The following is a 24659-nucleotide window of genomic DNA, read 5'->3' as shown; positions in this document are numbered from 1 at the left end:
GACTGACTCTGTTCTAACCGACTCCTGGCTATACATGCATCAGAGAATGGGTAGTATAATGTAACTTCCTCCAAATCCATTGCTGAGTTGCCACTACTCAGCTGGGGGCAGCAGGGCCTGTATGCTTGAGCAAGCCTCACGAAAACATCAACCTCCAAGGACTTGCCCATTTGCCTTTATTTTTTTAAATGCAAATTGCCATGAAGTACTTTTTTTTTTCTTTTTCCATTGTGTGGGTAAGAGGTCACCTCTAAGAAGGAGGTTCAGGGGTCTCCCCTTGGGCTGCTGGTTAGGAGAATTCCCCAGGCCTGTACCAGGGTGTAATCCATATAGTCATATCCAGCATTTGATAGGCTGCTTTACTGCCCCACCCTGAAAAGCTTCCTGTCTTGGTAGGCCTGACTTGATTTCCTCTTTCTTCACATACCCATTTGAATAAGGGAGAAGGTGCCAGGTTGCTGCTGTTCTTATAGGCTCCCATCAGGCAGGGCCTGAATTGCTGGTGCTTCAGGCCAGCCTGTGGCTATAGCTTCCTCTCGTGGCCTGGGTGACAAAGAACTCAGGACAGGAAAGCCCTTGGTCCTGCCCTAGGGAGCTCAAGGCAAAAGAATTCTCATGGCCTTTGGAAGCTCCTTCTTTCAACATGCCAGGACACTGAAGGCCTGGGCATATGGCTTTATGGTCTGTTTTCCTCTCAACTAAGCTTTCTAGAACATTCTTCATGAGTGTGATTCCTAAGGACTAATGTCATAAAGAGATGGTCAGATTTGGTAGGAATAATGCACACTTCAGAGGAAAAAGACCCCCATGGAGTCCCAAGCGCTGTCCTTTAGAAGCTGTGTGACCTTGGGGAAGTCCCCCAAGGTCTTCCATCAGGGACTTTGCCATGAGCCCTTACCACCATAGTAGAGCAAAGAGCTGTGAGCTGGTAGTGAGAGTGGCGATACTTTAAGCCCCACTTGAGGTCAACTTCCTCAGTAGGCTGCATTTAGGCGGCCATCCCTCAAATGTGAGCTCCCCTCAAGTGTGAACATCCCTCAAGGGTGAGCCTTCCTCAAGTGTGAACATCTCTCAAGTGTAAAAGCAGTGGAACTGGAAACCCTGGGAACTTTCTCACAGAACTGCAAATAGTGAAATTTTCCAGCCCATGCAAACTTCAGACACCTCCCCTGGGCCACACTCATGCAGCACAGAGTTAATTAAAACCGGGGTGGGGGCTCCCAGGATGTTGGGGAAATACATATTTCTCCCTGATAAAGACAACTTAGTTACTCTGCTGTGATGAGCCCCTCCCCCTCTGGGTCTTCCCTCCACATCACTGTGACCTACAGTGACATCTCATGCCAGAGTTGACCATGCAAACCAGCTGTGCTCAGAACCCATCCCACATGCATTTACATTGCTGATAACTCATGTAAAAAGGAGCTGATCTAGGCAAAGGGAAGAAGGAAACAGAGAAATCTCAAGACCCAGCAAAACTATGATGGCGGGTAGAAGGTGGATAGAAACAGCAAGCTGTATTTCCTACCAGGCCCTGGTAGGTTTTAAGCCCCTAAGGCTGGCAGATCCCAGAACAGTCCTGACTCTGCACCTAATACACATCAAAGGGTGATTGACCAGCTAGCTCATCATGGCGTCTCTCGGCTCTCATTTTTATGACAGGAATAATCATGTGTGGTTTGGTGCCCGAGGTGTGCCACACACAGTTCTAAGAGCTTTGTGCTTACAACAGGAGCCATTGCGTGCGCGTGCGCACACACACACACACACACACACACACACACACACACACACGTGTGCGCGCATCTCCCACCACAATAACATACCCCATGTAAATTCCTTCAGAGTGACCCTTAATTCTTATAACAGCCCAACCACATCATTGCTCTCATCCCCTTCAATTTGCAGTTGAGGAAACTGAGGCCAGGAAGGTTAAGTGAGTCTCCTAAAACCCTCCAGATCATCGGGAATGAGTGAGGTTAAACCACCGGATGGCCTGAGAGTAGTGTCCAGTGTCCCTCTTATTATTTGTCCATCATATTCCAGGGAAGCCTGTGCTCTGAGAGAGGATGTGCCTAGAGTGAGGAACTATGCTAGGCCATCAGATTCAATGATACAGACACTCTTGTGGCATTGTGAGAGGTCCCATAAACAAAGAAACAGTCAGGTCTTAGTCTAGGTCTTCATTTCTACATCGCTAACCCACTCTGGAACATGGGATGGCTTTAGGAGGAAGTGGATTTAACTTTTGAGTCACTTTACACTTCATGAATGTCATAAAATACAAGTCAGTAACCTGTGAAATCCACAGCTGTAGATAGTAGGCCCCACAGACCTGGCTTACATCCATTAGCAGAATTTGGTAGGCCTTCCTCCACGCCGATGTACAGCGCCATCTGATCGGCACTGGTCATGTGTTACTTCCTGACAAAGTTACTGAAAGTCAGGCCTAATGGTGACCTTGCAGGAGCCACTGAGTTTGGAGATGACTCAAGAGTGTGTGAAAGCAGAAGCTGAAATAATTTAGTCCCTTAGCCCTGCACCCACTAGCCATATGGGCTGCCTGTACCAGCTCGGAAGGCTCCCTTGGATCTGGGCTTTATCTGTGGACAATGGAGTACTGACTGAGAAGATCCTGGACACAAGGTGCATGGAGAGCTATATGCAGTAATTATAGACCTGCAGTCTTATGCTGTTCCCTGGACATGCCACTAATTCTCTCCAGCTTTGCCTTCCTCATCCTCCAAATAAGAACAGGTGCCCCATGAGGTTGGGTAGAACACAAGAAGGAAGGGATGGCCGAAGTGTTGACTGCAGCCGCCAATGGGGCTACTGAGCTAGTGCTAGCATTAGAAAAGAAGCTGGTCGAAACACGTTAAAGAATAATTATGCCTCAAAGGCCTGTTCTTTATGGACTAGGTAAGGTGTATGTCCAGTAAGCTCTGTCTGGACTCCTTTCTACTCCGGTTCCCTTCCTTATATGATATATTGGTATATTCTCTTCCCCACTGCTACTCACTCCCCAGGTATGAGCAAGTATTTGGTATTCCGAATGTCCTTTTCCCTCTTACCAAGTGGAGTTTGTGTTTAGATGAACCAAAGGTGTAGGACATGCTCGCATTGCCATTCCTGGGTAACATTAGCCCTGAGATGATCTGGCTGGAACTGGTCTTGATTGTGAAAGAATGTGCTTGTCCTGGATGGGAATGACCTGTGAGTCACTGTGACCGGATTTGCATAATCCACCACAAGGCAGATTCTGATAGTTCCTATTTTTATATGGGAACAAGTTAAGCTCTGATTTGTTAAAAAGTCTTCCTTCAAATTCCAGAGCTCTGAGTGGTGGCATGGGGGTCAGTCCAGCTGATTTCAAACGCTCTGGGCTTCTCATGGCCAGCACACATTTGTTCTGTGAGTCTGAACCTTGATCATGTCCCTCCTTCCTTAACCTTCTCCTTCTACCCCACTCTCTATCTGGTTGGATCTAAATGTTCGGCTCTCTGGAAAAGGAACCAAAGTCCACTTTGTACATAAGGTGAAGTCCTAATGAATTTATAGCATCCTCCTATTTTGTTTCCAGAAGACTAGATGCGACATGTGTATGTCTGCCTAATCAGGTAGATTAACCTTAGGTCAGAATGTCTGCAGTGGTTTGTCAACATGAAAATTTAGTCCTTTTTTTTTTTAAAAAAAAAAAAAAAGTAATAAGTATTCGACTTTCCAGAAAGCCAGGGCTCTGAGCACACTTGAAGATGTGTTGAAGAGAAAACACATACCCTACCATTCATATTTATTTCTCTGTAGGGACTGAGCTCAGGGAGGACAGGGGACCCTGCAATCAAATTTGCTCACAGTGGCCAGGCTGTTGTCCCTGGAGGCTTATGTCAGGTTGTGTGACTTCTAGTGGTTTGTCTCTTGGTGTTCTGTCTCTGGGGACAAGGGCATGGGGGCACTGATGACATTCTTGCAAGAACCCTTAGGCAGAGGCCCAAGTGCAAGGCTGTCTTGGTGACAGTTCACTGTCACTACTGTGAAAACATTGCTGTTAAGGAAACTCCACAAGAATCTGCCTTTGACACCCTGCAACTGCAACGCCACAAGCCCCTCCCCCTTTTTCACTGCAGCTCTTACATTCACTATGGGCTTTTGTGTTCTCTCTATTTCTGTTCCGCTTTGTTTCTGATGTTATAAAAGATGGCTTTGTAAGGCTTCCCAGTTTTAACCTTGAGTGTGCAGTGCGACCGCGTCAAACCACAAACACCTTGGTGGGCACAGGCTCTATGTCAAGGTTCTATTCTTGTCATAGATGACGTATTCGAGGAGTCATTTCAACCCTGTTTTTCATAAGTGGGCAAACCAATCAGGACTTCTCTGCTCAGACTCCTCTGGGGACGTGGCACAGAGGACCCATAAAAGAAGCTCTGCTCCTTGTTCTCCACACACATGTCTGTAGGATTCTTGAAGTGGCAGGCTCCAGGCTGGACCCAAGGCTGGATGACACTAAATTCTCAAGTGCTTGGTCCTCTCTGAGCTCACAGCCATGGAAGAGTATCCCTCTGACAGTCACATACATGTACTAGGGCAACTTGGACACATTGCTTCCAAGTAGAACCTCAGGTAAACGATGGCAGAGCATCATCCTCTTCTACTGGCTGGAGTTGCTGAAGGGGGGGCGGTGGTAGAAGTGAGGAGAGAGCCAGTGGGACTGGGCAGAGGGACAGCAGCATCTGGAGACGCTATGGTGTCTGAGAAACAAGGAAATCCTGAGAAAGGCCTGTCACCCCCAGCTGAGGCAGCCAAGTGAATAAGTGGCTGTCTCATATTAGGGTGCATCAGGCCCGGAAAATGTGTGTCTACCTCAAGAGAATTTTCGGTCCATCATGGTTACAGAATAGGAAACCCTTGGTGGGGGCGGGCATGAAAGGGGGCATGCCGTCAGGTACATAGCTAGGCCTGACAGCTAGGCAGACTCTCAGAAGATTTCTCCTACCCACTCCCCTCCTCCCACTGCGCAGTCTTCCCTGTTGACCTGGGCCTCCCCTGCACTTGCACTTCGTTTTAGTTATAAGTAATCTCCAAGTCTGCACCAGCTTCATGCCCCAGAGGCTGGCTCTGCCCCTGTTCAGGATTCAGGACCTCTGTTTTCAAACCCAATCCAGCTTAAGTGCTGCTTCTAATTTCTAGGGGTGGTATCTAGGTCACAAAGAGAAGAACCTCATTTTGAAAATGTGTTAAGGCAGAATGTGGAGGTCATTCATCTACAGGCTCAGGCTGGCAATCTCACTGAGCCAACCTTTCAGGTCTGACAGAGATATTCCTTGGGAGCCCTTACCCCTCTCCAGTGACTCATTGGGGTGCTCACTTTTAGTTTCCTCTCACAAACTTTTTATATAGTTTTTTTGCCCATGACTCAGTTTCCCCTCATGAACAACATCTACGTGTACTATTCCACCACGATAACTGATTTCTGATTCATTCACCAACTGGCAGTTAGTCCCTTTCCTGGAAGCTTCATTCATCTCACTCCCTCGGCGTCAGGGATCGATCTCTGTTTGGCTCAGTCTGCATAAGAGATTTAAAAGTTGGCCTGTAGGACCTCCAGACTGTGAGAGCTCAGAGCCGGAGTGTCAGTACATCATCGAAAGGGGCTTGCTAGGGACCCAGCCTTCACAGCTGAGATTCTACTGAACTTTCTGAGGTCACACACAAGTAATGGCTCATGTGATCCTGGGATCTAGAATGTGGCCTCTTATCAAGCAGGAAAAGGCTGGCTCAGGATTAGGGTCAATGAAGAGCCACTAAATGAACAAGTATAAGATGTAACCCAGAAGTGTGGGTTCTGATACCCAGCTAGCAGGGACAGTGATAACTATGTTTGCTGCTTTGTAAGTGTGCTGTTTCCCTGGAAGGAACCCAACCCTAACCTGCTTCAACATATATGAGTTACGGAAAATCACTAAGGATGGAGGCAAACGTTGCTTAGCATCAGGAAGAAGATTGGCATCTTATCACTGCGTCTCTGTGTCTAGTTGGACTCACATGAACCAAAAAGCATATACACTTCCCTTTGCAAAACGTCATTAAAATTTCATACATACGTGGAGCTCTTATTAGGGGGAAACAGAATTTAGGTCATGCTGACTCTCAGATGTCAAGTTATGGAATTGAAATTGTAATGTACCTATAACAGAATGTACTCACGTTTCATCCACCATTACCATGCTACTTAAAATCCCTGCTGACATAGTGCCCATCCACTCCAAGATAAAGGGGCTTTTAAACCACAGAGCCTGAGCCTCGTGGCCCGGAGGAGACTCTCAATCGATTAGCCCAACCCTCTTCCACAAGTACCACAGATATGGGACCACAGGGCCCTAGGGAGGGTATTGAAAATACAGTACTAGGGATTTTCTTTTTATCACAATTATACATGTATGTGGTGTATTTTGATCAGATTCGCCCCTATTTCTGTCTTGTGCCTCTTCCTGTTGGACACTTTTCCAACTAGGTCCTCTCTTATTTGTTTGTTTATTATGGCTCACCTAGTTTAAGTAGGATCGCGTGTGTGAGCACAGATGGGGGAATATTTGCAGGAGTTTGGGCAACTTCTCAATGGCCACACTACTGAGGGAAACGACTCCCTCTCCAGAGCAACCCATTAACTGCCTCAAGTTGTAGTAGGGCCATGTGAATCCCTCCAAGAAAGAGTCTTTTCATAGCCTTCTGGGGTAGGCATTCTTTCATCTGTCATCCCATTTTCAAGATGGAAACACTGAGGCTTATAGACACCACAGAGCAGATCCTGAAATAAAGCCAAGTGGTGTGACTCTGGCTTCTAGGTCTCTGGACCCAGTTTTTCAGATGGGAATACGGTGGCCATGATGGGCCTGTACTAAGAGCATGTTCTGTAGCTGTCAGAGGCCTAAAGGTCTGTCTTAAGGCCATCTCCATGGAGAAGTGGCCTGAAGTTTCATAAGCACAAGCTGAGAGGTTCCATAGGAGTGGTTCTCAACCTTCCTAATGCTGAGACCAATTTAATACAGTTCCTTATGCTGTGGTGACCCCCAACCATAAAATTATTTCATTGCTACTGCATAACTGTAATTTTGCTACTGCTATGAATTGTAATGTAAATATCTGATACACAGGATACACAACCAAATGGGTTGTGACCCACAGGTTGAGAACCACTGCTCCAAGGTGAACCCCCAGCCCCCAGCAACTTCGTCTCTCCTTATTCCCAATTGCCTCCTGTGCCTGGTCAGTCAAAACCTTCCACTTTGCTTCCCAGGACTTGAGAGCGACTTCCTGGCTGTGCTGAATGACTACCCATCTCCTGACATCAGCCCCCCGATATTCCGGAGAGGAGAGAAACTGCGCGTGATTTCTGAGTGAGTGAGCCTCTCGAAACATGTATATCCACCAACTAACCCCATCAGATTTTCAGACACGGTCAGTTGTCCAGTTCTACATGGGTCCTGGTCCTGCTGTGAGTTCGGAAATTTGGCCCCTGCTGTGACCCGCCTTTTAAGTACTCCCGGGTCTTTAAATCCTCCACTGGCTCTTCACTCTTTGCCAAATAAATCTAAACTCCTTAACATTTGAGCCCCTTTATGACAAATCCTGCTTCCCCCACTGAGCTCATCATATGCAGGATGATGTTATTCACTAGGGCATGCTGGGAAGGAGAAACAGGGTCCTAAAACACTGTAGGCGATAACAACACCACCTTCGTTCCTGCCAGCATCTTGAAGTATGATTCCGAACAGCCTGTAGCACGGATAGTCCTTCGGTTTAGAGTCTTGTTGATCGAGATGTTCAAACGGATGTTTGGTTCTACTTGAGAGGATAAACCAGCACAGGAAGCTTTTGTTTTTGAAACTCTTCAATCGTGCATGTCAGCTGAGGAAATGAACTGTCGGTCCCCCAGGGGTGGGACTATCGTCAGCATGTGAGCAGGTTCCCCAGGCTGGCTTTCAGTGAGCGATGTCTGCTGGCTATATATACGGGCTTTAAAAAAACTAAACGTTTAGGCTGGGGAGATGGCTCCATTGGTAAAATGCTTGCTGTGGAAGTATGAGGACCCGGGGTCAACGTCTTAGAACCCAAGTGAAAAAGCTGGGCTTGAGCACACACACCTGTAATTTCAGTACGGAGAAGAAAAAGACAGGCTTTGCCAGCCAGCTCAGCCCTACTTAGCAACTTCCAAGATAGTGAGAGAAAGAGACCCTGTCCCTAAGAACAAGGTTGGGGCCAGCAAGACAGCTCAAAATGTAAAGGTGCACGCTGCCAAGCCTGGTGATCAGTTAGATCCCTTAGCCCCTTATACAGGTGAAAGGAGAGAGAAATAACTGCACAGAGTTGTCCTCTGATTTCCACATGCATGTTGTGGTAAGCATATGTCCCCATCCCCCACATCATTCACACACACACACACACACACACACACACACACACACACGCACGCACGCACGCACGCACGCACACGCAGAGAAATACATCATACAATAAATTGAAAATTAAAAAAAAAGGTGAACAGTATTCCTAGAAATGACATTCAAGGTTCACTTCTGACCTCCACATGCACACCTATGACACACACAACATACCCTGACACACATAGGTACACACATACAAGCATACAAGAAACCTAAATTGTTAACTGGAGACAGGCAGGCCCGAGCGGCAATGACAGATTTTGAAAGAGGAACGTCCCACACTGCCGTGGGAGAGTTTGATGACCATATTTCTTTGGTTTTGCCATTTACCCGAGCACATTCCCCTCTCTGCTTCGTCCTGACAGCGAAGGGGGCTGGTGGAAGGCCATTTCTCTCAGCACTGGCCGGGAAAGTTACATTCCAGGAATGTGCGTGGCCAGAGTGTACCATGGGTAAGTACACTTCTGAACAGCATCGTTCAGTCATGGTGTGTGTGTGTGTGTGTGTGTGTGTGTGTGTGTGTGTGTATGTGTGTGTGTGTGTGTGTGAACTCATGTGGTAAAGAGGGGCTCTAGCATGGTATAGTGGAAAGATGGCACTGCTTACACCCCGGCTCAGGGCTAATCCTTCCCACTTTCTGGGTTGACTCCTGAGCAGTGAAATGAAGCGAGTTGGACCTTCTTGCTCGGATGTAGTGTTCCTATCTCATACCGAGTGCTCCAGCACTGTGTATAGGAAGCACCTTGGTTCAGTGACTAGAAGTCAGTCTCTGGGTTTGAATCTTGCCTCTGTCACTTCCAGACCATTAGATTATGGACAAGCTTCTTAGCTCTGTGTGTATCCTCAGTTGTTCGGTAGAGATCACAGTGTAGGGTCATGGGGGTGATAATACAGAGTCACACCGCTGAAGCGGGGGTTCTCAGAAGAATGAGGTGGGTGCTAGGCAGCACAGGGAGCACACTTCTGTAAATATTGGCTGTGATTCCTGACTAAAGGCAGCCACAGACAGGGCGCAGCCAGTCCACTGGGCTTTGTAGGATGGAAGCAGACATGTTTGCTCCTGCAGCCAGGCAGAGGCCTCACAGCCTCCGGGAGGCTTCCGTGGGCTTTGGCCTCTGCCAAACTCACACCCAGGCTCCCCTTCTTCCATGGAAGGGTCTTAGGAATGTGTCTTTGCCTTGCCAAACCACAAGCTCCTCCTCTGTCAAGCTACCAAGGCCCAACCTCAGCCTAAACATGCAGAGCAGAGAGGAAGCAGGAGGCAAGCCGATGCCACTGTTCAAGTGGTCAAGAACCTGACAGATGCCACAGGCCTCCCCTGGGAAGGTGATGTGCAAGCTCTTGATTCCACTGTTGGGGATCTTAATCATTTGTGCTCAAAGTGGGGAGGGTGAACAGAGGTGGTTCCTATGGTACTCATGTCCAAAAGAGACTGGAGTTAGACATCGCTCATAATCCAGGGGCTCTGATATGATTGCTCATTCCCAGAGAGTACACACTGACATACTCCTACCTATTGAAGACACAGGGCAGTTGTAGGAGCTGAGGTGGTGAGAATTTAGATGACTAACATAATCCTGGTCTTACCAGGCCGCCCACCTAATAGATGTGATAGCATTTCCCAAAGCATAGAACTGGAAGCAAACAAGTGCAGTAGGATGGCTAAGGGGTTGTGTAGCCCCTCAGAAGGCACAATTTCACTCTCTCAACTGGTGATGATAACATGGATAAATTATTTAATCAATCTGGTCCTCAGACTCCTCTTTTGTGCCAGAGGGGGACGTCTTGCCTGTTTAGGAGATTTAAGGTGGGTAGGGGTTAGCCTTTATAGTTTTACTACACTAGCAATATATTAAAATAATTCATATCCCTATATGGCTGTTGCTGTTTATTTTCATAGTTGTAAGTAGGGTTTGAGAAGAGCTTGATTGTATAAGTATTTGTCATATACGTTGAAACTAATACATGGTGTGTTTTGTTGCGCTCTGTAATAGCTAGAAAATTTAAAACTACAAGGAACTATGGTTCTAACAAGGACAGTGATGAATGGTGCTGAGCCCACAGGTAAATGGAACCATTTCTGTATCTGTGGTGCCCCGGAACCCAGTGCTCAGGGGTGCTCAGCCTGGCTGCTTCAACCCCAGCCTGGGTGTGCCTTGGTGAATCATGCAGCAGCAGACTGAAACGTTGCTCTGTTCTTCACAGCCTGAGTTAGACCTGGGGATTAGCAGCCAGTAGCCTTTCTCTAAAATACAGTGCCCCTGTTAAAGTGAGGGGTAGGCTGACCACCTACCAACAACACATTTCCCCCTCAGCAGAAAGCTGTCCAAGCCCAGTATGAAAAGTAAGAAGAGGCCACTGAATTTGGACACAGCTTGCTCTGGTCCAGAGCGTTCTTCTTTGAGCACCCTGTATGTCGCTGCCCTGGGGAAGGAAGCAGCCCTTCTGCGGCTACTGGGCCACTGTCGTGGAAACAGTAAGAACCATACAAACACGCAGTGGCCATTATGCTTAAACGTGACGAGCAGCAGCAGGAGGCAGTGCCACTCGCTCAGCAACAGGAACACACCACACCTCTCTCCTTCCCCATGTCCACTTTGTCATTCCTAAACCTGCCCGAGTACAATGCCCTAGTCACCAAAAAGGAACAGGACAGTATAATGCTGGGAGTGTTGCTTTGGCACGGTTTAGAGGATGCACAGAAGTGTCTGGCACAGGGTAGGGCCACACAGTGTACAAATAGGATATAACAAGGTCAAGGCCAGCCCTAGTCAGGGCTGAGAAACAGGCCAAGCAATATCATATATAGTTTATATTCCTAGTCATTCCTTACCTAACACTAGGTACAAGCAGCTACTCAGAGCACTTCATTTGAAAGATTGCAGAATGGGTGAGTGAATGAATGGATGGATGGATGGATGGATGGGATGGATGGATGGATGGATGGATGAATAGTTGGTTTTCCTCATCTGTGGAATTTTGGCAGCTTTCTGGTAACTAGCCTTCCACTTTGTGTTTACTCTTGTGTTAGCCTTTCTTGATTTCTTGTGGCCACTTAAGGCTGTCCTCTTCACCCTTAGCTGGCTGTTTGAAGGACTGGGCAGGGACAAGGCCGAGGAGCTCCTGCAATTGCCAGACACAAAGATTGGTTCCTTCATGATCCGAGAGAGTGAAACAAAGAAAGGTGAGCCATTTTTCTTTCGGGTGGCCACACAGCACATTATCTCTGGGGTGGCTGCCTTGCTATGGATCTGTTCTCCTTCTCACGCATAAACAGACCCAGTTCTATGGTCAGCTCCCTGGTGGCACACCCACCATGAGAGCAGGGCTAGGGATAGGGCAGGCCACAGTTCCATCAACCAAGAACATGTGAATGGCAGACCTGGGCTGGGTGTTGACATACAGACTAGGGGCATCAGTCTGGGCCTGGCCTGTGCTCCCCAGCTCTGTTCCTGGCCCGACTGTTTGCTTCTCTGAACTCTGTGCCATCTGTGAAGTCATGGTGAGAGTCGAGCGGAGTGTACATGGTGTTCTCGCTGTGCACAGGCCCTCAGCGGCAGTTACCTCTGTGCTGGGATAAAATGGGGCATCTCAGAGAATAAGGGCAAGCAGGTGTGAGCTTGTAAACTCACAGAGATCATTATCATTCTGATTTCCTGTGTCAGTAAAAAGAGAAACAGCCAAGCCCTTGTCACGCACCAAGCAGGGGCCCAAGGGTAGTGTCAGTACTGATGTTTCTCTTTTCCCTTTTTATTTTTTTGCAATCTGAAATATTTTTTAGTTTCTTCTTCTTTGTAGATTATAATGTAATTGCGTAATTTCCTCTTCCCTTTTTTCCCTCCAAACCTTCACATGTATCACACCCCCATACACACTTATTCTCTTTCAAATTCATGGTCTCTTTTCTATAATTATCATGTAGATACATATGTGTGTGCATATAAATATTCCTAAACACCTAAGTAAACCCTGCTCAGTCTGTATAATGTTACTTGTATGTATGTTTTCAAGGCTGACCATTGGGTATTGATAACCAATTGCTGTGCTTCTCCCTGGGAAGGACTATTTCCCCTTCTCATAGCACTCCTTAGTGGCCTGTAGTTCTTTGTCTAGGGTTGTGGCCTTTTTAAACAGAGAAAAGCAAAGTTTTCAAGTTCTCAGCCTGTTTTTCACTCACAGGAGAGAAACCATGGTATCTATGAGGTGTTTTTTTTTTTTTTTCCCAGGCCCTATTAAGGACTAGGAGCCACTTGATGCTAGAGAATGTCACTCAGCTCTGGGGAAGCAGGGACTGTAATTTGTAACCATAGATGTCCCAGAGCAACTTTCTCTCCAAAATCTACGTATCCAAGAGGAATACAGAGACAGAAGCCATATGTAGGTCTCAAGGGTTTCCACACACAGAGCATTCAAAGCCTCCAAGGTTAACATGACCACAGGGATGGAAGACCCAGGGCATCACAGCTCACCCCCAAGTCATGCTAACCTCAGTCTTCAGGCAGACTAGCAGAGGATGGAGCCAGATAGCAGACCCCTCCATTGGGTAGTCACAGTTCTGATGATTTTCTGCTTGCCAATGCAGACCTGCTTGCTACACTTCTAGTTCCTGTCAACATGGCTGGAAGTCACATAGTAGGTGATTTCAAAACCAGGAATCAAGTGGAACTAGATACACATGCCCCTCCTGGTGGTCAGGGGGCTGAGGCTGAGGCCTGCATCCAGGGATGCCATCTCCAGTGAGGTGACTCTGGACACATCACTCATGGTCCAGAGCCCCCATGTCACCCACTATACAATATTCAGGGACAGTCTTCCCAGGCCTTTACTGGCAGCGCAGACTGAGTGAGGGCAGCACCTTCCCCTCTTACTGCCTCCAGAGTGAGCCACTTCAGGAAAGTCAAAGGGTGGAGTCAGGGGAGGGAGGGGCTCAAACATGACTTAAGCCCAAGGGTCTTACTTTGCACTTGGGGACACCAAGGCTACAAGAGGTGATGGTACCTGCCAGGGCGTTCTCTCTCACTGATGATGCAGAAGGAGAAACCATGTCTTTTATAGATTTCTCAATGACCCAGAACACATGCCAACTGACACTTGCTCCAACTTTCTAAGAAAATCTCGCTTAAATTAAGGAGCAGGGAGCATGAAGGGCAGAACTATGGGATCCCTTTCTTAGCATACAGTGTGGGGACATTAGGGATACAGGGGCTGGAAGGGACCAGTTAAAACATCTCAGCTCACAACTGGGAAGGACTCAAGGGCCACAGAGACTTTATCTGCTCTAATCAAACGCAGGAGATGACAGAGTTTACCTCCAAAAGGGCAAGAGGAAAGGCCACTATCCATTCCTTCAGGGCTGATCAAGTCACACGTAAAGCTCTACAATGAACTAACCTAAAAATGGGGTGAGGCTGCTGACAGGTGCCACACACAGAACTCCAAGGGGGCATCTCTTTGCCTGGATTAGGTAGGCCGGCATCTTTATGTGGGATGCTATGGCTCCCCCTGACCCCTTCTCTCTCCTTTTAGGTTTCTACTCACTGTCGGTGAGACACAGACAGGTGAAGCATTACCGCATCTTCCGCCTGCCCAACAACTGGTACTACATCTCACCAAGGCTCACCTTCCAGTGCCTAGAGGACCTGGTGACTCATTATTCTGGTAAGCAGAAGCCAGGATCAGTGGGGTGAGCCCTGTGTGCTGGTGCATGGCAGTGTTTGGTAGGTGGGGCTGGTCACTGAAAAAAGCCAGCGATTATCTCCTACGAATGCTATCTTCTTCATATGCTGGTTCGTTGCCTCGGGTCAAATAAGACCATCTGTGCATGCTGCCTGGATAGCAGAATGTCCTCTCCACATAAACAAAACACACCAGGATGCCCTGTATTCACAACCACAACCGCATATGGTAGACACTTAGCCTCTCTTTAAAGTGTTTGTCTCCTTAGGGCAATGGTTCTCAACCTTCCTAATGTTGGGACCCTTTAATATAGTTCCTCATGTTGTGCTGACTCCCAACCACAAAATTATTCCATTGCTACTTCATAACTGTAGTTTTGCTACTATTATGAATCATAATGTAAATATCTGCTGTGCAAGATATCTGATAGTCGACCCCAAATGGGTCGCAACCCATAGATTGAGAACCGCTTCGTTAAGGTGCCTCTGGAGCATTGTTCGGAAATGCTAGCCCTTTCTCTTTGCTGCTCATCAAAACTTCTTCACCATTCAAGGCCAACCACTCCCCACTTCTCTAGGAAGCTATATCAGTATAACAATCAGCCATTTCCCAGCCCCACAGCACGTCACAATCTTTCTCTCCCTAGCTCTCCAAACAGTTAACTATGGTCTTGTCTATGTTCGACAACAAGCACCCAGAAGAGAAATATGTCTTCTAGGCTGACTGAGATGGGGAGGATCCCCAAGATGCCAGAGCAGTGCATGGCTTACAGGAATAGAGTGCAGTCACTGAGAGCTATGAGCTAGATTGAAAAGCCCTCAATACCAGCCTTGTTGTTAGGATTATGCTCTGTGGAGCAGGAGGGATTAGCACTTGGCTAGGTTTCCAAAGACAGAATCTGACCCTGTGTTCTATATACCATGCCTGCTGGATGGCAGTTGTGCACCTGGGGCTGTGTGACTCTTCCTGTCTCACTTTCTTCCTGTGCAAAGAGGATGCTAATTGTTCCTACCTGTCACGGGCATGGTGAGAATTGCTGGAATGTGCAAAGTGCTGAACTGAGAGCCTGCACCTGGCTGTGAGCACCTACAGAATGGCAACTGCTTTCATTCAGCCCCTTCCTCCTCTGTTCCTCTGCCCAACTGGAGAAAGGAAAAAAAATGACTTTCTGTTTTCTTTGCTAATATCTCCTTTTTCCTGGTTCAAGATGCTTGACCATGCACTGGCAACCTTACTAGTACCCTTTAAGGTTGAAGGGTATTACAAGGAGAAAGGAGCCCATAGATAATACCTCTGACCTAAGAGAAACAGCAAATATTGAGCAATGGCTGCTGGGCGAGGCAGATGTGTGCTCCAACTAGGTTGTGAGGGATGTTGGGTAAGGCTTGACCTCTCCCTCATTAAAGGTGGTGGGAACAGCCTCTTGCAGACTGCTAAACCCAATGACCTATGCACTGTGCCTGATAGAGTCTGATAGGTGTAACACAATTACAAGTATCACTTCTGTGATGGCTTCAAAGCTAGCAGCTAGTTAAAACTGAAAGAGGAAGGGAGTCCCGGACTTCAACTACCTCTGCCTAAAGTTTGTTTGTGGTATTTGACTCTTAATGACAATCATCTGAGGAGTGTGCTGACCAGAAATTTTGCATAGACAACAGCAAATATGAAGCTGATGCCACCCACTAGAGCCCTCATGCCTAGGAGACAACATACTGCTGAGCGAGGCATACCTACCTCCTCCTCCTCCTGAGCTTCCGGACTATAGCAAGGCTGGTGCAGAACTAGTGCCTTCCTGAAATACACTCCTGACCACCATGTGGTCCAAAGAGCTATAGCCAGAGGCTCACCTCTGCCCAACTGGGGAGGGCCTGGGGACCCGAGTGCTTCCTGTATCTCCTTTCAGATCTTGGTGGGAAAGATGGGATCAAGAACAGGGTTGGTGGGAAAGATGGGATCAAGAACAGGGTTGCTAGGACAAGGGTGAATTAGATGGTGTGTACCAGCCAACAGGCAGGACAAGGTTACCTATTTTCTATTCCAAGCCATGCACTGCTTTTGGCACGTGTCACTGGTTCCAAGTCCACAGATCAGGACTTTTGCTTACATTTCTGTGGTGTTTTGTTCCATACCCCAAGTATGGGGTAGCCTACTAACTGCATGAAGTTGATACAGAGCCTCAGTGAGATGAACTGGGTGAGAGCCGCTCAGCCTTTGGCTCATGTCACTTGCCTGGGTGATTTTGTTCACTCCATATGCCACACAATGTATGAGTAGATCTAAAGCAGAATACCCTCAGAGTCCATCTTGCCATGCAGTAGAGATGCAGTATCTGTAGGCTTCATGTCCACTTGTGTCCTCCCTCATTGTCTGAGTGGCCTTTGAACATCTCCAGCCCCAACAGGGCACTGTTTCAGATGCATATCCAATCAAGCTTTTCCTTCTGGCACCTGTGTCTCTCTGGGTGACATTTTGGATTAGCATGATACCCACCTGGAAACCAGGAGTGTGTGTGTGAGGGGCAGGCTGCCACTCTCTACTAGGCTGGTGTGCTTCCTCAGATGGTTTCCTTTTATATTGGGTAAGAACACCCCAGAGATTCACAGATCAGATGAAAAGAGGCCACCCGGGATGTAGGATGCTCTCGAAAGCCTCAGGATGAATGAACTGAGGCCAAGGTACTTGGGTCCTGCTAGAGACATGCTGCCTGTCTGACGTCTTAGGCCTGAGTCTCTCGGGGCTGAGGGCAGGGTTGGGACCCATGTCGTGAGAAAGGTGGCACTGACCCCTTAGGCCTAGGGGTCTAGGACAACAGCATATGTATTTCTCATGATGCCGTGGGATAGAGAGGCTAGGAACTTATGGGAGTTAGTTCCTGCTGCTCCGGGAGACATGAAGCCCTGCAGGCCAGACACTGAGCACCAGCCGAGGGGAGCAGCAGTGGGTTTGCCTCATTCTCGTTTTGTTCCTACAGAGTGTGCAGGCCCAGAAGGGTCTCCTTATTCTTGCGTTGCCCATCTGCTCCGTCGCGCCTTTTGGCTTTTGCTTTCTCCCCTCCCTTCCCGTGTCTGTCACACCGTTTTCTGCTTTTTCCACCTGCCTCCTCCTCCTTCGTTCCCACTCTCCTGTCCTTTTCCTTCCCTTCCTCCTCCCTTTCCTTCTCCTGTCCTTACTTCATGTGTCTCCCTGCTCTGAAATCGTTCAGGGGTGCCTGCGCTGCACACGGCTCCACTCTCTGGCCCAGCCAGGGACAGTTCCATGAACTTCCACCTGGTGTGAAACCTCTGCTCTCAAATAGGCATCTGTCAGCTGTTTTCCTCGGTCATCTCCTTCCCTCCTGTCTGCAACTGGAGAGAGGGAGGCTCAGAGATGTGTGAGGTAACTCACCACTAGAGCAAAGTTTGAACGCAAAACCAAGTTTGGTTGACTCTGATCCCACATCTGCTTTCTTCCCATGTCAGTATAAGCCTAGAGTTCTTATCTTTCAGGACATAGCAACATTGGCCAAAACCCCATGCCCCTTTAACATCTTGGCCTCAGTTTCCCCATGCCAGTAACGCCTATACTGTTGTGGGTGTCTGTTTTGTTCTCCACGCTGTCTATGGCACGCCTGGATCTCTGACTGTTGTGTACTTCCATCCACAGAGGTGGCTGATGGTCTATGCTGTGTACTCACCACACCCTGTCTGGCACAGAACACACCTGCTTCAGCGGCTCACCTATCACCTTGCACCACTGCTGGTTCACCCGTCACCTTGCGCCAGAAGACCTTTGACTGGAAGAGGGCATCCAGGTGTGTGTTTGTGTGTATGCGTGTGTGCACACGTGTGCACTCGAATGTTTGCACATATGCATGTGTGCCCTCTATGAACACATAGGAGCACCAGCTGGGGGTGAACACAGCATCAGAAAATTGTGAGCAAGCTCCTGGCCCTGCCTGCACCCCCATGAGCAAGGGCAGACTCTGAATTCTGGGAATCCAGCCTTGGGTGTCTTGGCATATGGTGTCTACAGTTTTCTGGAGCCTCAACTTTCCCCAAGTCCATTTTCAATGAGAACACATTTTTCACAGAAACACACCACCCTGCTCTTTCTGATGATTAGAATCTAAGACAGCAACACACAAATAAACCTGATATAAATTTAATATTTAAAATCTAATTACAAAGCTTAAACGTTCCACCTAAATCTTAAGGCAACTCATTGTCTCAGAGTCAGAAAGGAAAAACAAATACTTGCATTAGTTTGTTGTTTTCATCCCACTGACAACTATTGTGTTTTTAGTGTGAGTCTGTGGGATGTTCTCAGTGGGTATCTCCGTAATTGAGCATGAACCTAGGCATCCATCTCGTCAGTTAATTTAAAGCAAATCAGAGATCAAAATGGCCCAAGACATGAATGTAATGGTCATCTCTTGTAAATAAAGAATACTCACTAAGGTTTCCCATGGGAAGAAACAGTGGCTCCAGCATACAAATGCGAGGAACAGAATTCAAACCAGCTAGAAAAAGACTAACCTTCTCCCCTCTTCCTCTCCTTCTTCCTCCTCCTCATCCCTCTCTCCTCCTCTTCCTTCTCCTCTTTCTCCGCTTCCCTTTTCCCCTTCTCCCTTTTCACATTCTTTGTCCCCATCACCCACTCTGTCTAACATCCCTCTCTTTTCACTCAGATTGCAGGGAGATCCAGAGGGGGCAGAGAACCCACTCAGGGTGGATGAATCCCTTTTCAGCTATGGTCTCCGGGAAAGCATTGCGTCTTACCTGTCCTTGACAGGGGATGACACCAGCTCCTTCGACCGGAAGAAGAAGAGTCTCTCCCTAATCTACAATGGCAGCAAGCGCAAGAGTTCCTTCTTTTCAGAGCCCCAATACTTTGAAGATTAATGCCCTGGCTGGTACACAAAAGACTAGGAGCCGGAGGAGTTCTCTCCTCCCTGGTCATCTTGTGTCTTCAAGGAACCAAGAGAAGTCACATGGAGACTGCCTTTACATAGAGATCAGAGAAACTTCTCCTTGGTGTCTGATCAGTATTGTAGAGCTACATCATGTTTGAGTCATGATGTAATGGGGCAGTACTTCAAAGAGCCGTGTGTTATGAGTGTGTGTGTGTGTAGGACAGATCACTCCTGAAAGAGAGTGTATGGAGACTGACTCCAGCTCACAGTCCAAATGGCCCTTCTCTGAGACCCTGTGGATAACATCCATCTGAGAAAGAACATGAGAAAGACGGCTTCTTAGGTTTGCAGAATGACTCTACCTGGAGCAGAGCAACCTTTAAAGGCCCAGTGAGACCTTTGAGCTATGTCTCCTCTCTTCCTAAAGGACCTGTGACATTAAACACTACCCAAAAGGACTTACAGCTCTGATCCAAATGGCACCTTCTGCAGTCAGGTGCATCGAAGCCACATGGACAGCAGTAGATGGCTATGCTAAGTTGTGGGAGAGTGTTGGTCAGTGGAAGGGCAATCAGGAGAGGCAGGAGGCAACTCTACTGTGCAAACTTCTGAGATAGACAGTCTTGCCTCCTCACAGAAAAGGCATTCTCCAGCTCCTGGGGTCCTGTGTTATTCTAGAACCCCCATTCCTCATGCCTATTGGCAAAGGCCGCTGTGCTGAGGTCGAATGAGAACAAAAGAAGCATGAATAGCATCCCTTAACGCTGGGCTTCTCCAGGGTCAGAGAGACAAGCAGATCAGCAGAATATAACAGTGGATGTGAAACAGGATGAAGTCTCACAGCTACAATGGACTGGGGACAAGTGAGGGTTACCCAAGGGATCTTGTTCCCATGGATCTGTCAGGAATGCAAAGGCTGTTGGACTAAGTAGACTAGTACGGTTAGATTTTTTTTTTTAAAGGGAATGATGGGCTTTAAAGAATTAATTTATCCTGTACATTTTACTCTGAGAAGGGTAGCATCTGCATGTAATAAGAATGTCCCTTTCTGGAAAGGGGGGGAGGGGCTGGAGAAGCTGAATGCTGCCATATGTGATTGTGAGTGGTGAGAGAAAACTCACAAGGCATTCAGAAAAGAGAAGCCTCCAGCCAGTCTCATGGCTACATCTTGCTGGGGTGGGAGGCAGGATTGCCATGGTTCATTCCTCCCTGTTCATCAAAGGGATTATCAGTAAGAGAAGAACAGGTGGGCTTTGTCGCCCATCCTGTGCAGTCCATATATCTGGGCTCATCCTGCAAATGGCAAAAGCATATGCATTGGCATGACTTCATTTATTGTCATGTCCGGTGTGTTACTTCAAGAGACATGCATGGTCTCCTAGGTCTCTCCCTAAGGCCATTTCAAAGAGACTGGTCAGAGTGTGAGAAAAAAAAATGCCACACCCGGTCACTGACTTCTGCTATGAGGCCATGATCTCTGGCTCCTGATATGTCTGCTATCTTCTGTGCTGTTTTCTGTTGTGGTCAATGTGATCGGAACTTTGGGTAGCACTTGGGGGTATTTCTAAGTGGGAAGCATTACACTTTGCCCAATCATGTATTTATTCCTGATTAAAGTAAAACATACTTATTTAACCTTGGATGAAGGACCTGTGGGTTGAGAAGCGTGACTATGCCTCTCTGGAGTTTACAGATTTTGCTTTTCAAAGAAGAGTTCAACTGGAAGGACAGGCAGAAAGGTCAGCAAGAGATACTTGCTGGGGGTCCCCTTCTCACTTTCATGTGAGTGGACACAGGCGTGCTCAAGAGGGAGAGATTCCTTGAATTCACCATGATAACTATCTTCACATTATTTGTGGTGCTCGGGCTACTCTCTTCTGAAAATTTCTTTCAACAAACGTCATCTGGACACCTGTTCAACCTAACTGCTGAGGCTTGTGGCCATGGCGGTCTCTGATGTCAGATGCCACTAACAAAGGAGACACTTTCTGAGGAAGGTGTGGTGGGGCTATGCCAAACATAGCAGCGTCCATGCAGTCATGACTCTTTATATGGATGCTGAGGTAAGAGCAATAGATAGCTGCATAGTCCAGGGAACAGACCACCAGGGAAGGTCCTGCAGACTTGAACAAGTCTGCAGCTTAAAGGCTTAAAGAGACCAAAGGGCTACATGGCTGAGCCTGAGGGGCAGTGGCAATAGAAACATCATCCAGAGTGAGGAGTTTGCAGGCCCTGAACAGACAGAGCTTAGCCTGCGTATGGGAGGAAAGCAGAGCTGAGAAGAGTGATAATTGCTCACTAGGTCCTTTGAAAGATCAACTGGATGCTGGATGGAGGGTGAAATGTTGGAAGTTCCAGCATCATACTGCCTATGAGACATACAGTTCTAAGAGCGCATAGCCTAAAAATAAAGAAGGCATCCAAGAAAGGGTAGACTCCATCAAGTCCCACATTCTACTTGGAAAGGAGGTTGCGGAAGTCTGGAAGTGATTTCGTTGGAGGAATGCGCAGGTATATTTATGAGACATTTTCTATCGTAGGGCTCAGGTGATCCCTGTGCATGTGTGGAAGTCCCCTCCCCCACCCTATGGAGAGAAATGAACAAAAGGAAAACTTTTGCTACACGCTGAAGCAAATTGAAATGTAAGATGAGAATTGATTACATAATACTACTTACAGGAAAAGTAGTCCAGGGAGAAAGCAGATGGCTTACACCCTGAAAATGATACTGTTTTTTTACAACATATTAAACAACCATTAAAGGGGCACTGGAAGCCACCTTGCCAGAGGATAAGAAAAATTCCATGAACCTAAATTCTTAAAGAATTCTTTAGTAAAGGGGGAAACTGGGCACGAAAGGAAGTGCTTAGAGAAAAATGACATTTTTTATTTTTCAAAAATTTCGAGGTGCCGCTGATGAAATAGCAAGAGAGGATTTTATCACTTCAAGTACAGTGTGTCTCAGGGAATAAAGACTGAGAAGCAATGGACTCAGCTTCTGACTGAAGAGCTCAGAGAAGGTGACACAGTCCGGAGGGGGGATGTCGCGGCGGGGGGCAGTAAAGCAAAGGGCAGATGCCAGGAATTTACTTTTTAAAACAGACACAAGGTGGATTTTTTTTTTTTTTCTAGACAGGGTTTCTCTGTGTAGCGCTGGCTGTCCTGGAACTCACTTTGTAGACCAGGCTGGCCTCAAACTCACTGAGATCCACCTGCCTCTGTCTGCCAAGTGCTGGGATTAAGGCATGCACTACCACTGCCTGACTCACCAGGCAGATTTTACAGAGAAATTTAATATGCTACATGTAATGAGTGAGATGAATATTCAAAGTCAACACAATCAAGAAAGACGGAGCATAAACACAAGTCCAGTGAGTCTTGAGAGTAAGAAAAGATCTGCTGAGGAACTTCATCACAAGCTATGGACCAAAGAGTCCTCCCTCCCTCCCTCCTTCTCCAATTCTCTGATAGCTACATCCTTCCACTGCTTAGATTCAGCCCTGCCAATGAGGATTAGGCCATTGGGATGGCAGAGAAGCCTCCATAAGAAACTAGTGTCTTGAATATCAAAGAGATGCTTCTTAGTGAGGGTTTTAATTTATGTGAAGAGACACCATGCCTACAGCAACTCTTATAAAGGATAGCATTTAATTGAGCTGGCCTACAGTTCAGAGGTTTAGTCCATTATCAGCATGACAGGAAGCATGGTGGCATGCAGGCAGACACGGTGCCATAGAGGAGTTGAGAGTTCTGCATCTGGATTGGCAGGCAGCAGGAAGAAAGAATGAGACACTGAGCCTGGCTTGAGCTTCTGAAACCCTAAAGCCTACCTCCAGTCACATACTTTCTCCAATAAGGCCACACCTCCTAATCCTTTCAAATAATGCCATTTCCCATAAGCCTATGGGGGCCATTTTAATTCAAATTACTACAGCCACCTAGCTTCTTATCTTACAAAGTGAAAAAGAAAGAAGGAAGGAAGAAAGAAAGAAGGAAGGAAGGAAGGAAGGAAAAAAAGGAAGAAGGAAGGAAAAAAGGAAGGAAGGAAGGAAGGAAGAAAAGGGAAGAGGCTCTGTCCTCTGAGCTGCTTTGGTGTTGGGTCTCTGTATCACTCCATCTGAGACAGTACAGAAATAAGCTAGATACTCACTCATTATTCACAGACTATGGGCAACTTCATAAAAAATTCAATGTACCCAGCAGGCAAGAGCTAGGGGTATTTCTGAGTCAGCTTGTTGCTGAACATATTATTAATCATAATCATGCAAATTTATCCCTAAAATCAATAGATTAAATTCTATGAAATTATACTCAAATTCCCAGGAGAATTATTAGACTAAAACGAACATCAATAAAATCATTCTGAAGTCCATACAGAAACATCTGTTCTCAAGACTAGTCAGACCAATTTAGAGGAGACCAGCTAGAGGAGAACCCTCCCACTATGTGACAGTCATCAGCTGCAAGCAAGAGTCTGTGAGACCATGTCACCATCCTCTTACCATGCCCTGGGTGTTGGTTGTGTCCTACAAGTCAGAGGCGATGCTATCTGTCAAGAACCTGGCAAGATAATTAAACTCCTGAAAGAAGTGATGTACTTAGCCATAACAGAACTAGAATCACACTTGTTGGGGAAAATAGCAATGGAAAATCAGACAGGATGCTAGAGAGATAGCTCAGTGGTTAAGAGCACTGGCTGCTCTTTCCAGAGATTCTGGCACTTGCACAATGGCTCACAGTTACCTGAAACTCCAGTTCTAGGGGATACAACACCCTCTTCCGACTTCTGCAGGCACCAGGCACATTGGTGCACAGAGATACACACAGGCAAAATATCCATACACATAAAACAATTAAAAAATTTAGGCGGAATTCCTCAAAGCTGATAACTAGGAATCTTGTTGCTGATGGAAAGTTCCCTCTATCCTTATCTGGGAATTAAGGAAGGCTTGGGACCTCAGGGAAAGAGATTTCCAGTGATGTAACACACACTGTCCACTGAGCAGAGACAGAAAGGCCAACAGGGGTGTGTGATCTTTTGACATTGGTCCATAATGTCAACTACAAAAGCATTGGGTCACCTCCATAGCTATTATGGGACACATGAGGTTTTGACATACCAGGCCACTTTCTAGGATCTGTGATGGCCATGGTCACGTGGGAATGGAGCAGGGAAAGGTGCAGATTCAGCTGGATTCAGGAGGCTGGAGCTGGCCAGGAAAGCAACAGTCCTGGGTAAATGTTGGAAGCACTGGGGGAAGTTTTCCTACTGTCAAGCACAGAGCCTCTTCTCCCTCCCTGGAAAGCTGGCCTAGAATCCAGCTCTGTGGGATGTGTGGCTGGATCAAGCTTTCTTCTCTAACCTAGCTCCAGGCAAGTAAGGTGTCCTGGGGCTTTTGTGGGTGGAGGTGGCTTCCCTTGGACTGGGAAGGAGTAGTAAGGGGCTTAAATTTCTTGAGTGGCCAGGGATTTTGACGCCTTATGCCCCATAGTTTCTCACAATGTTGAGCAATAGAATTAAACATACTGATTTTATAGGTAAAAATATAAGGTAGAAGGGTTTTGTCTAAAGTTCATAATTCAAGACTACCTGTCTAGTTGGACCACTTTCTAGTACATCTTTAAATGCAGAGAAAATCCCAGGTTACCAGGGG

General features: G+C 47.1%; 2 protein-coding genes across 3 annotated transcripts in view; one reads left to right on the top strand and one right to left on the bottom strand.

Moving 5' to 3' along the window:
- Sla (Src like adaptor) overlaps positions 1-20646 on the top strand; it is a 50639-nt gene extending 29993 nt beyond the window's left edge. For both annotated transcript variants that reach the window (XM_028876009.2, XM_028876006.2), the window contains 6 exons: positions 7292-7391; positions 8804-8890; positions 11519-11622; positions 13965-14096; positions 17757-17904; positions 18781-20646. In XM_028876009.2, the coding sequence (XP_028731842.1) occupies positions 7292-7391; positions 8804-8890; positions 11519-11622; positions 13965-14096; positions 17757-17904; positions 18781-18994 (785 nt within the window). In that variant the 3' untranslated portion in view covers positions 18995-20646. The remainder of the gene's footprint in view (positions 1-7291; positions 7392-8803; positions 8891-11518; positions 11623-13964; positions 14097-17756; positions 17905-18780) is intronic.
- Tg (thyroglobulin) overlaps positions 1-24659 on the bottom strand; it is a 186998-nt gene that overhangs the window by 50038 nt on the left and 112301 nt on the right. The gene's annotated exons all lie outside the window — the stretch shown is intronic.

The sequence above is a fragment of the Peromyscus leucopus genome, chromosome 20 (genome assembly GCF_004664715.2).
Source record: "Peromyscus leucopus breed LL Stock chromosome 20, UCI_PerLeu_2.1, whole genome shotgun sequence".
Classification (NCBI taxonomy): domain Eukaryota; kingdom Metazoa; phylum Chordata; class Mammalia; order Rodentia; family Cricetidae; genus Peromyscus; species Peromyscus leucopus.
The sequence above is the reverse complement of the archived record's forward strand: the minus strand, read 5'-3'. Positions and strand labels throughout refer to the sequence as shown.